General features: G+C 35.1%; 1 protein-coding gene across 1 annotated transcript in view; it reads right to left on the reverse strand.

Moving 5' to 3' along the window:
• Nucleotides 1-1,070: 1,070 nt before the first annotated feature.
• LOC137264875 (uncharacterized) overlaps nt 1,071-13,322 on the reverse strand; it is a 45,753-nt gene continuing 33,501 nt past the window's right edge. The window contains exons 7-9 of the mRNA XM_067800222.1: nt 12,947-13,190; nt 11,356-11,502; nt 1,071-10,960 (exon numbers count right to left, since the gene is read on the reverse strand). Of these exons, the coding sequence (XP_067656323.1) occupies nt 10,835-10,960; nt 11,356-11,502; nt 12,947-13,190 (517 nt within the window). The 3' untranslated portion in view covers nt 1,071-10,834. The remainder of the gene's footprint in view (nt 10,961-11,355; nt 11,503-12,946; nt 13,191-13,322) is intronic.

Genomic DNA, 13,322 nt, shown 5'->3' on the forward strand with positions numbered 1-13,322 from the left:
ATGTCTTGACACACATTTGTTAATACCCGTGTGAATTATCATTGCTCAAGTTCCATTACTTTTTGTGCAATTTAAGTTAATAAATCATCTCTCATAACATTGGAATTTCACCTATGCGTTTCTTTTTTGGGCCAGTGTAGTACGATATTTGTATTTGCTCCATTGCACCAGCATAGTAAGATGTTGAATGAATTCATAAGTAGTCATATAATCATTTCCCAGTCGTGTAGATAGATGCTCATGTCGACCGCCATATTGCTGAGAGCAGCGGTAGACAAGCAAACTTGGAATAATAACAACGGTACAGAAGTTTTATTTGAAACGCTGATTATATGGGCGTAACTTCTATTATGCAAAGTATGCATTTGCATACAACAATTTTGTCAATTAGATTTACCCCTAAACCGTATTTTTTTGTTATTATTTCAACCCTAATACGCAAAAATGCTTTTCAAAAGGCCACTGAGAGTATCTCAATCTCCACGAAAATCGACTGACATCTTTGGCTTTGCTTCATATTCACCGTGACTTCAAACTTAACATTGATAGTGTTATGGACGAATTTGCTGGTCAGGCTGACAAACGGCTAGTGTTAGTTTTGCCTTACTAGGATATTTCTGTCTTTTGAAGTCACCACGTTAGCAGTTTGAACTTGCAAGTGTTTCAACATGTATTAAATGACTTTCATTTTGAAAACTTTGTATCCGTTTTGAGTTCAAGGATGATTCACACTTCAATATCATTTCAGTCTCTGCACATATTGATGTTCTTTTTTAATTTCTATTGAAAGCTATCACTAATCGCAGAACTTGTCCTTAGGGATGAACACTGTGATAAATCAGGATATACTATGTCTTAGTATGTGTCATTCAATTGAAACGTCCGAAAAAAACCCATTTCAAATCCTCTACAGAAATACCCTAAAGTATATTGGTTTCCAAAATAAATCGATTTAGATTATGCTAACTTGCCCATGAAAATGTATCGCTCTGGGTCAACATAACTGTTGCTGTTTCTTTATTCCTTAGTCACCAACACGGATTATTCAAAATGAAAAAAAAGAACAAAGATTAATCTTGTCAAGCAATTTATTCAACAACGACTCAAATAGCAACACATTCTACCCAACTAAAGTCTGCACAAAACGTAAGCAATGTAACCACTCGCATTTTAAATGCCACCATCTACACCTATATCTTTCACTGAACCTGGATGTTTGGGACAACCGTTTCCACAGACATACAAAAGTCATGAAGTCAGGAACCAGTACCAATGCTACACTATAAGGTCTTTGGACCAAGATTTGTCCTTCCAAACCCCACAAATCAACATATATACAACACTGAAATGGGTTAAAATTAACACCCAATGCACCCATCTTCCAAGAGAATAGCTATTAATCCAAATAAATTTTGTTTGGAAGGTGTTTAAAGCATTTTCAGTGTGTGAATTGTGAATTTGTTAAGTGATGTCAACTGGTCATCCCAAATTAACACCCACCCCCCTAAACTAAACAAAAAACAAACAAGACAATCATTTCTGAGGTGCAATTTTAGTCCATCTGATTTCTAGTTCCTTGGGGTATTTTTAAGATATTTTCATAATCCAGTTGACAGTTTCCATCTTAAATATTGTTTGGGGATTGTATTCACATACAAATTCTACTTATTCCCACCCCAAATAACTGTTTCCACAAGATTCCATTTCAAACAAAAAAAAAGCTGTTTGTGCAAGAGGCCATTGAATGGCAGACGTTCAACATCAAGAAAGATTGAGTGGAATATTGTGGAAACGACTGTCCCCACTTGCCTCTGCAACTAGCTCAGTGTTGTGAAATCGCTGAAAGACAATCAGGTCAGACATCAGCGTGAAGCTACCACTAGACATTGTGTGTACATACACTTATGATATGAATTTCATATAAAAATAGCAATCATGAGCTCATAATAGCAAGAACAGGAATCATTAGGGGGCATGTTGTAAAGAAAAACACCTTTAACAAATATTGACGAATTACAGAAAGCAAAGTAGAAACTGACTTTAGTACAGTCTGGATATACAACTCCAAAAAGTTCATGACCACTGGAGTCTTTCATACTGCTATGGTTACCGTGGCAGAATAAACATCTGTAGTAATATGAAAGAGTCTGTAGTCTTTGACTCTTTGGGCAAAGTGTTATAATAATTATATCAGAAAATCTGAAACATTTTTAATGATTTTGAAACTTATCAACTGTTCTAATATCAATAACAATAATAATAATTTAGGCATTTTCATAGTGCCTAAATCCAGAGAACTCATCAACCCCTGATAAATTTAAATACATAAACTGTTTCTCAAAGGTGCTAAATAAATGAGCACATTGTGAAACGCTGATCATTTTCAAAAGAGGTATTTCAAAGGCTTATCTTTTTTTGCAAATATGACAACTCGATACAACCCCTTACGTTGCTATGTACAGAAGAATTGATATCGCTATATTAAATATAACGATATTTCCATCAATTTAGGTTCGTTCCACAAACCTTAAACTCCCTTTCACCTTAAAACATGCACATTTCAAGAAAAGTATTTTTAAAAAAACATGGCTGCCTTCATTTTTTGTGCATTTTGTTTTAAATGTTTGAATAAAGTCTAATGAAACTTGATGAATAATATTAGTGATCAGCTGAAGAAATATAATTGTGATACTTAGGAACTGAGCATTGAATATTCAGTGAGAATGGGATAATTCTGTCAGTCAGCATTTAAAGACATACCATGTTTTCTATGAAATGGGGAATCAGGCAAGTATATGAACAGACAACATGTCATATTTTTCAAATACTCTTCATGTTGAGCGAACAATTTTTTTTTATTTCAAGGTAAGGCCAGACTAATTTAATTTCTTGTTTTACACATCTTTGTCGGAAGAAAACCAGGCAGGAGAAGAAATATCACTGGTAGTAGTAATATTCCTTTCAGATACTAAAAGTATTTTTCTTTTGGCAATTTATGGAGTGTTTACGGAGCCAATAACAATAAAAAATAATCTAAGTTTACGTCTTTGGCCATTAAAAACATTAGGATTTTATTTTTTGAAAGGGTAAAATCAAATTTTGTTTTATTTCTTATTCTTGAAAAAATACGACTGGCATATGCATAAACAAGAAATAAAATTGGCATATTTTTCACACATTTTGAAGATTAGATTATCACAGGTTATTTTCTATATCCAAACTAGTCCTCCCCTATCCATTAACCCTGAATATTAACAAGTCAATCCATCACAACTACATCCAATACATATCTCGAAATACAAGTTAATGACAATTACACTTCTTTCTAAAATGTTTCTCAATAACTACAGAGACAAAGCTACACAAAAATGTCTTGCTCCCAACATTTTCTGAATAAATAACTTTCCATGCTTCCTCTACAAGTACCAGGGAAGCAAGAACATTAAATGTTGATCTAACATTTTCATGTCATCATTGCTTGTAATTTATTGTGAAAATATTACAGTTTTTTTTTATCATGCTTTTCTTTAAAAATCCACCCACACTCCCAATGTCGAATGGCAAAGAGCAACAAGACATTTAGAAAATGTGGCCACAATCATTTTCAATCATTAACCCTTCAAGGTATATGTTACACATGTTATATTTGGGATCACACCCTCCCTGTAAAGTTGACTCCAGTACCTTTGTTCTGCCGAGTCCCTTCCTTGACTGAACTCACACACTCAGCACACACCTGATTGCCAGCAGGCAAAGTCAGTCATCTAACCCTCTCAGCCACTGTGACTTTCACAATAATGGAAGTTCTGACAACTGGTAGTCTAGAACCCAGACTTTGCTTATCCCTCTGATGAGAGCAAATTGGCACATCTCCCACATGAATACACAAATATAAGATGTGTTACATTTGACCACTTTTCAAATGTATTTCAAGGTATTCCAAACATATTCCCTCAGATGACATATCCAAACATGAATTTCTTTACAGTTTCAATATGAAAACAAGAATGATTAATCAAATTCCTGACAATGATTTCGATAATGACAAAAACCATAAATCATACTCCCAACTGTTACATGTCTAAACTCCGGGTCAACAGACATCAAGGGTCCACTTTTTGTGACCAAACTCGTTACATGTCAATCAACATCAAACAATAAAAAAGGTAAATTTGTCAAAAAATCCTGAAATATTAAAATGAGGTCGAGGTCATGATTGAATTATCTAAAAGCTGTTTTTATATAAAAAGAACCATACTCCCTCTCAATCAACACCCAAAACTCAGGGTTGCGAAAAAGATCTTAAAAGTATTATGTACATCTTAAATGTTTACATATATCAAATTGTGATAGAAGCTAATATCATGAGACAACATATATATTAGATGAATATGTTATGACACTTGGAAACAATCAGGATTGAAACACTTAATACCACATAAAATTACCTTGGATCATATGACATACTGAAGCAATCATGATTGAAACATATTATGATACAATGAAGCAACCATGATTGATATCATGACAACTGAAGTAATCATGATTGAAACATTATGATACATCATGATTGAAGGACTTGATGACACCAAAATGCAATCATGACTGAAGCATAGTATGACACATTGAAGAAATAATGACTGAAACATCATGACACATGGAAGCAATAATGATTGAAACATTTTCACACGAAGAAGCAATCATGATTTAAGGAAGCATATTATGACACATTGGAAAAATCATGATTGATACACTGTGATTCATTGAAGCAATCATGATTTAAGGATATGACACAATGAAGCATAATATGGTGCATGGAAGCAATCATGGTTGAATGATGACACACTGGAGCAATCATGACTGAAGCACATTTTGACACACTGAAGCAATCACGATTGAAACACATTTAGACACATATTAGTCATTACTGAAATATATCAAAGCATGATGAAGCATTCATGATGAAAGCAGATAATGACACATAGAAGCAGTTATGGTTGAAGCATTTTATGACACATGGCACAATCATGACTGAGGAACTTCAATGCACAAATATAAACCACCATCTTCGTTGTTGCCATATTGAAAACCAGAATCAGAATGCTCATTTTGACACAAACAGCATTCATTCGACCTTCACAGATATTAATAATAACTGATTATGATCAGATGTATTTTGATAAATCGTGATTAAACAAGTATATACATTTCAATGTTTTGTGCTGGACCAAACTAGCAGTAATCACATGAGGCATATCAAATGTATATACTGATGGAAACAAGAAAGGGAACACAGCTGTCACCTTCACATAAAAAGATAACATAACATCACAAAAAATTGTAAATTGAGAAGACATGAAGACAAATATGTTTGATGTGAGTTGTGAGTGTGCCCCATCAGTGCATGAACACAATCTGCTGTATTTTGCCAACACAATTTACAAAGGAGACATGAGCAGGTAGGACAACAGATGCTGAATTTCCCTCATTTTCACATACAGATATTTTGTAATGATTACATTGCATGCTTTGTACATTAAATAGAAATTGAACTTGGATATAATACATGAAATATTCAACTCATTTTATTAAAATTAATATCAAGAAACCACTGATGCCTTGGCAGCATGATAGCAAAAACAAGGCGAAAAAGAACAGAAATCTTGTAGGACTGTGATGGGTATTTGGGGTGATTGAGTCCCAATTAGCTACCAGGCACCCCTACGACTACCCAGCCCCATGATAAATCATGTGACAGAAAGAATTCTGCCCATACTACCCTCTACCTTTCGCATAGTAATATTCCAACACTGAAGTAAGTTCACTGATTGATTTTTATACCTGTTCTAGTGTATTTAGGGTGAGGCATTTTTGTCAGTTTGCAATGTTTTTTTTGATAGGGTACAGGGGTACGGGCGTACTCTTACCAATATGCCATACAAACTCATAATAACAATAAAACTCCATGATTACAATCCAACCCTAGGTTAATCGTAACTCACATACTTACGATCAACTCTGATATAAAGATCGCCTTGGGAAATGGTTCTGGTAAATAAATTCACCATCTTCCATTCAGCACTCAGTTTTGGAAATCAAAAATGTATACCCAGGTAGAGTTGGACAGCTGGGTCCTCATCCCCAAAACTTTCAAAATGCTTTGATATTTATAACACAATGATAAATCATGAAGTCACGATTAGTAGTAGCATTACGAACACTTTGTGGACGTGGATGTGGATCTTGATCTGGATTCAAGGCTTTGTTCAACAACACAATCTTGGTACTAAGGTGGTAACTCCCATATGTATGATCATCTTAGTACTAAGACTGCTTGGTGGAACATGGCTAATACCTCTTAATACCTCCCAGCCCGAGAACCTTGCAATTGTTGTGTATTTGTCTTGAATACAATATGGAAACATATGTATTGGTTGGTCTCAGTACCTCCCGGCATCATTTTTGAAGAATTCATTATCTTTTCGACAGGGTGAACAACAGATAAACCCTAAACACAAGATCAGAGCCCCATTCCTCAAAGCGATCGCAGTGCTATGACTGTTGTAAGTCTATGTTAAACTATGGGAGTTAGAATCGTTTTAGGGTTACGATCGCTGTGAGGAATGAGGCCCAGGTCTGGTGAACTTTCTGATCAGTTGGTAAGCTGGATGCATCAGTTTCAGGTACAAGGTCAGAAAACTGCACATCCCTCTCTATCTACCTACAAAATGAAAGTGAATGGGCAGGTCTAAATGAAGGATGAGTTTAGCTTTATGTTGCTTTTAGAAATATTATGGCAGGGGACACCACACATTGTATCCATGTGGGTAATCAAACCTGGGTCTTTGGCACGATAAGCCAACCCTCTAACCACAAAAATGAAGAATGAATGACAAAAATTAACACCCTAACACTGGTTTTATTTGTATCATCCAGATAAAATATAGCCGAGCAAAATCTTGTTTGAAACTTTGACATCTCACTGGCAGAAAAACATTAGTAGCTTTTACTCTTATTCAAAAGTCAAATTTTGCACAGGATGAAACTTTTTGAACACTATACAAGCACTGGACCGAGTTCTAATGCAAAATGGCAGTCAAAGGGAAATAACTCTGTTGGATACAGTTTACAGCTATAACAAAATATTACTCCAGTTATAAAACCCTAAGCTGAACCCTTGCCTAACGCTTTACTATTTTGAGCTTGTAGAAGGAAATGAATAGAAAATCAAATATTACACAAAAAGTCCTGTCAATTGTCACCACCCAATAAAGGTACCAGTTCAAAGTTAAAAAATATGCATCATTCAAAGATAAAGCACCAATGTCAAACCAGTGTAATTTTCCCTCTTTCGCCTGCCAGTGTATATTGTCCCTCCAGATTATATGAGTATATATTTTCAACATGTTCAAAATACACAATTACAAACTGAAGATTAAAAAAATCTAAAAAAATTGAGACAATTTAGGACATTTAATATACATATATATCGATATCAAATCCTTCTCTTCTTTATACAAGAGCTGATCTATAGGTAGAGAGGGTGCAGGCTTGTAATTCAAAGTGTCCAAAGGTGAATTAATGTACCAGTATTTATGTTTCATGCAAGGCAATACAAAAAATTAAGAAGTACATAAAACCAAACAGTTTCTGGTTGGTGTAATTTAATTTGTATACAGGCATACTCCCACATTTAAAATACATAATTAACAGGTCCTAACCACTATAAAGTCTTAACTTCAAAGTGTGAAATAGGAATCACCTTCAATAGGCCAGAATCTTGTCAATAGCAAAGCAAAATATACAATTAAAAGTCACACAGACACTCAAATATACAACTAGCGTCAATGACATACACAGAGGCAATTGCATTCAGCATGATGCTGTGATATCAATGTGAAATGTACACCTGAAATACACATGGTTTATTACGATGCTCCATGAAAGAGACTCTGTGAGTAGAAAATGCAAATATTATGAAACTTGAGCAATTGACGGTTTTAGTAATTTTTGGCATATAATTTCAAAAATTTATTTTGGCATTATTATGAAGTCATCAGAATTCTCTCATCTTGTGCATTCAAGCAAAATCACTCAAACTAGACTGTTGTTACTGACGTATATATCAACGAGACAAACATGTAATTGCATGGTAATACGCTCTGCGTCTATAACAACATATCACTTCAGCACCTATGGAATAATGAGTACACTTAAGTATCTAATACTTACACATTCATGATTAAGAAGTCACAGCATCATTTATCATGTTTGTGACATATTTTGATAGTACCATCAAAATCTCTGCAATGTAAGCATTTGTATAGGTTTAATGTTGATAAAAGCTGAACAATGCAGGTTTCTTTCTGATGTACAATTCACAAATGTTAGTCTATGTTCCACTCATATAACTCTGGATTTCATTCCAGGTAACCCATTGAGTCCAAATTTAACTTCGTAGCTACTTATTTTAGACATACTGATGGTTCATCAGCATCAAAAAGAAACAGAATGTTTACTCTGTCATCCAGTCAAAATTTTCTGTCTAAAATAAGAACAAAACTACAAAATATAAAATAATTTTATAAGCAAAAATGAAAGGTATGAAGTATACATTAGCAATAAATTCGATCTTTGTAAAATATCAACATTGGAATATAACATAAGCTTACATACAGTGACCTATTACATAACACTAGTTCTATACAACCAAAGGACTCATTTCACAGTACTATCACCACTATGACAGCATGGCGACTTTCGGACATCCTATGCTATAACATAGGTTTACGGTAGTTGTACCACTGCCATAGGTTTGCGAAATGGGACCCTGGTCCTTGCATCCAACTCATCAACATCAGTGCAATATACAAGCCACGTGACCAGCAGTGGTGAAATAAACACTGAAATCTACAACTACACATCAATCAATTGCAACATACAAAACCAAAGCATTTCACATAGGTAGACTGTGGTCATTTTCAAAGCCATGAAAGTATCTGATTAAAAGCTAAAAGTATTGTGAAAGTGAATCATGATCAGAACTGCATGTTTCTGTAGAAAGACTTTTCTTACTCTTGAATATTGTGATAGCTTTAACTGATTCAATCATTTTTTATTAAGGTTTCATTACTGTTTATATCTAATTGAGACACTTTCATAAAGATTTCATTTCTGTTGAGTTTTTTATCGCAGATTTACCTTGATGTAAAAAACGGTCATTATGGAACAAAAATAAAAACTCCCGGAAATCCGCGGAAAATTCTCATGTCTGAGAGATTCCTTGATTTATGCTTCTGAAACGAATTTACAACTGATTCATTCACTCATAATGCATCATGACAGATCAACTATTAAATACGAATGAATCAGGCATCTTTAACTTTTTTTCTATGTATGTAGTCATTCCAGAAAGTAATATACATACTAAACAAAAGAAAGTTAGGGAACATCCCAGAACTCAATATTGAAGCACTACATGTATATGGATATGAACTATGGAGAACGATTTCCAATTATAATTGAAATATATACATTTTTAATCTAATCACCAATTTTGGGGCTTTTTCCTCTCAAGCTTTTTCTCACTAGCAATATCTAAATTTTAAAGTGCAATAATTTTACTTTCTACATTTTTTTAATAATTAATTTTTTTTATTACTAATTCTGTAAATCAAGGAAGTTGCTGGAATCATAATTAAACAAAAAAAAGTGGCTAAAAGTTAACACTGTTGAGCTCATGTTTGGACGTGAATATTTGTCAAATTAAATGGTTAGTTTCCTTCATTCAAGTGTGTTATACTAAAACAACAAAATTCTGATTGATTTAAAATATGTTTTTAACTATCAATAACTCTTTTCAATCCTACTTTCGATCAATTTTTTGTTATTATTATTATTTTCAATCATCGGAACACCACAATGAATGGGTTGAAGAGCATTTAAACATTAGGAAATGGAGACAAAACTCTCTCGATGACGAAGGTAACAAAGTTTGTATTAGTGAGCGGTGTTTATTTTGTCCTCACAATGTACCATGTCTATCAGCAAAGTCCATTGAAACATAACCTTTACAAACAAAAAGTTCAGAGGAAACCTTTTTGCTTGTTCCCAAATACCAGACAAGGCCTAGCTAGTTATGAATATACAGAACCACTTAACATTACTTAGAAATAAAATCCTCATTGTTCGACAAACACAAAACACCCAAAAAAAATTCGAAACATTATGGAGCAAACATGTTTTTCAATGCTGAACAATGTATGGGAATGCCTAGGGAAATATTGGGGCAGGTTAAGAAAGTGTTTGGAGGGCTTCTAGACTAATACAAAAAAGAAGTATACAAGACACCGGTGAAATACACAAGCATACACAGGGAACAACTTGACGTCTCTTTCTGTCTTTCTGTAACGCCCGAGGCCAATTCATTTCATAAATTCTGGAACCATTTACTTTTTCCTGAAATAAATCCCTGCTTCAAACCATTAATATCAAGTGGTTGGTCTGCTAACTTTGTAACAATCTCAATCACTGCCCAAGAATATATAATGACCATCTGTAGTCCAGTCAAAGTTGTTTCCTAACAGTTTCACAAATCAAGTCTGTTAGGAAACTTTTGAAACATTTCTGAAATGATGCACACTTCTGACTCTAGTACAGTGGGATGATAAAGTACTGCAGAACTTGACTCTATTTTGTAGCTAATGAAGACTTAAGGTCAAATAAATTGTTGATACCTAGAAGCCTAACCATTATGAAAGCACAGAGTATTGAATAGCAACACATATATCACAAGCAAATGAATGCATAAAACACTGCAGAGTTTTATGATTGATTACTGTGGGATGTAGCTCTTGTAGTTCTTCATCTTCTTTATCTGTTTCTTTATCTCAGTGATGAAGTCTGACGGCTGGACCACAAATGATATCTCCAGGCCAACAGCATTCAGTCTGTGTTCAATCTGAAACAAGGTCAAATGAATTCATATATCTAAAATGAGGTCAGCAGCATTCAGCCTATGTGCAATCTGAAAAAAGACCAAATGCATTTAGTCTGAACAATCTGAAAGAAGACAACAACGTTTAGTCTGTGCTCAGTTTGAAACAAGGCAAACAGCATTCAATCTGTGTTCAATCTGAAACAAGACCACCAGCATTCAGTCTATGCTCGCAAACATGTGTATCTCAAAATGGTTCATACTAAGACAAAGGTGTCTCAATGTGGTTCATCAGAAAAAAGGGTATCTGATGTTGAGGTTGACTCTGAGATAGGGGTATCTCAATGAGAGCATACAACCTGAAACATTTTCAAAAAAGAACATAACATAATTATTCTGGTCAGATGATGGCACCATACCTCAAGATCCTTAAAAAAGAGGCTGACCGGTCTGCTGTTTATCTCGGTCATGTACCAGGTACAGAGATTGCCAGGGTTCAGCACACACTCCCCTCTAGACAAAAGGCCATGTTTTGCTGCCAGACCATTTGGGTCAACATACAGAATCTGAAACACATGCACCAAAATCAACAAATGAAAATCCCATTGCAACACATTCAAACCTGTCATAAAACGTCACTAGTAATTCTTTAATTAATTTTATTTTGGATCAATGATACAGTAAAATATATTGTCACCATATTATGCTGCTCTCTGATGTTTTCAATTTCTTCTGCAGGGATTTACCTTGAGTCCTGTATTTGAGGGTCCTTGGAACCCTTTTAATTTTCAGAAGTTCTGGACAACAAAATGGGGGTCCCTGAAGCTTAAATATTATTAACACAGTTATTGACTTATGTATCATGATCTTCGCATAAATTATTACCACTGTTAAACTGTAAATGATACTTTTACCCAGCTTGTAACAAACTCAGTGATATCTTCTTGTTACTGGAGTGGAATTTTTGTGTGTCCCTATGGATGCACCAATAAATTTTGTTGCAGCCATTTTCAATTTTTAATGCGTATAGGATGCAAGAATTCATGTCCTGTAAAGTGCAGAGTTGTGTCCCTTGGGGACATCAGATGCTGTCCTTATGTTTCTTGTCATGTCAGCACTAAACCTGTGATTGTGGTTTCACAGACACGGTAAACATGTGACATTTGCATGACTTAAGGCTCTCCTCATTTCCTCCCACAACAAGCTAAGACACAACTGGAATATCACCCAAAATGGCTACAAATTCAACTCACTCAGTTGCAGATAGAACTGCATGAAAGTTAAATCATAGAAACAGGACTGAGCAAATGTTTTGGGAGGCAGGAACAGAAAATGGGAAGAGCAGGTCTTGAAGAATTTTGGAACACATACAAGCTGGAGCAGTGTGCATTCATTTAGAACTTGCAGAAAAACAACTTAATACAAGCAATACATAAGTGAGTGAGTGAGCGAGTATGGTCTTATGCTGGTTCAGCAAAATTCCTGCAATATCACAGTGAGGGACACCAGATGTAGGCTTCACACACTACCTATGTGGGGAACTGAACCCTGGTTTTTGGTGTGATAAGCTGATGTTTGGGAGTGCCAGGGAGTGCTTTGAAGACAGCCTGCTTATAAGAAGGTCTGAGATGTCAGAAACACCAGAAATGATGCAGACAATCCATGATACAGTGATAATTGATCAGTAAATGGCAATCATTTTGCTAGAAGTTATTACACATGAGCAAGTAGACGCTAATAACACAGAAAATAAATTTGGTATTGAAGAATCATGCATTGCATGCATCTTCTCTCTCTCTCTCAGAGTTGCATTTCTTTTGCTATTAAAAATGTAACTTTGGAGGCATTTCATCCCTTATGTGTAAGAGCCAGATCCCTGGTTGATATTCATCCTTGATTCATTCCTCGAATGTTACTGTCAAAATAATGCAATCTGAAACTTTCCTGACACAATCTAAAAGTTGCCTTAATGTTCCCTACAAGAAACAGCTTCTCTCATTGCCTCCATACCTCCCCCGTTCCTCCTTCTCGTCTGATTCCAAGGCTCTGCCCCTCTGCTGACCTCCTGATCTCAAAAACTTTGGCATTGGGGATGCGACGGACCACAACCTCCATTGGCTTGGAAGCATGCTTCAGGATCTTCATGGCCGAACTGGCATTCTCCACAGGCTGGCTGTTGATGCTCAATAACTCGTCACCAACATGAAACTTGCTGTGGAGACGTGGGAAGTCTTTCCAGTTCCAGCCTCCAATCCTGAAACCATTCATAAGTTATTCATAGGTTACTTTCACAAAATCATTTGGAAAAACATATTAACATTTTTTTTTTTTCTTAGCCATATTAATAATGTAATATACAAGAGGTCCACACAAAATGGAATCAACA

This window comes from Haliotis asinina, chromosome 15 (assembly GCF_037392515.1).
Source record: "Haliotis asinina isolate JCU_RB_2024 chromosome 15, JCU_Hal_asi_v2, whole genome shotgun sequence".
Taxonomy (NCBI): domain Eukaryota; kingdom Metazoa; phylum Mollusca; class Gastropoda; order Lepetellida; family Haliotidae; genus Haliotis; species Haliotis asinina.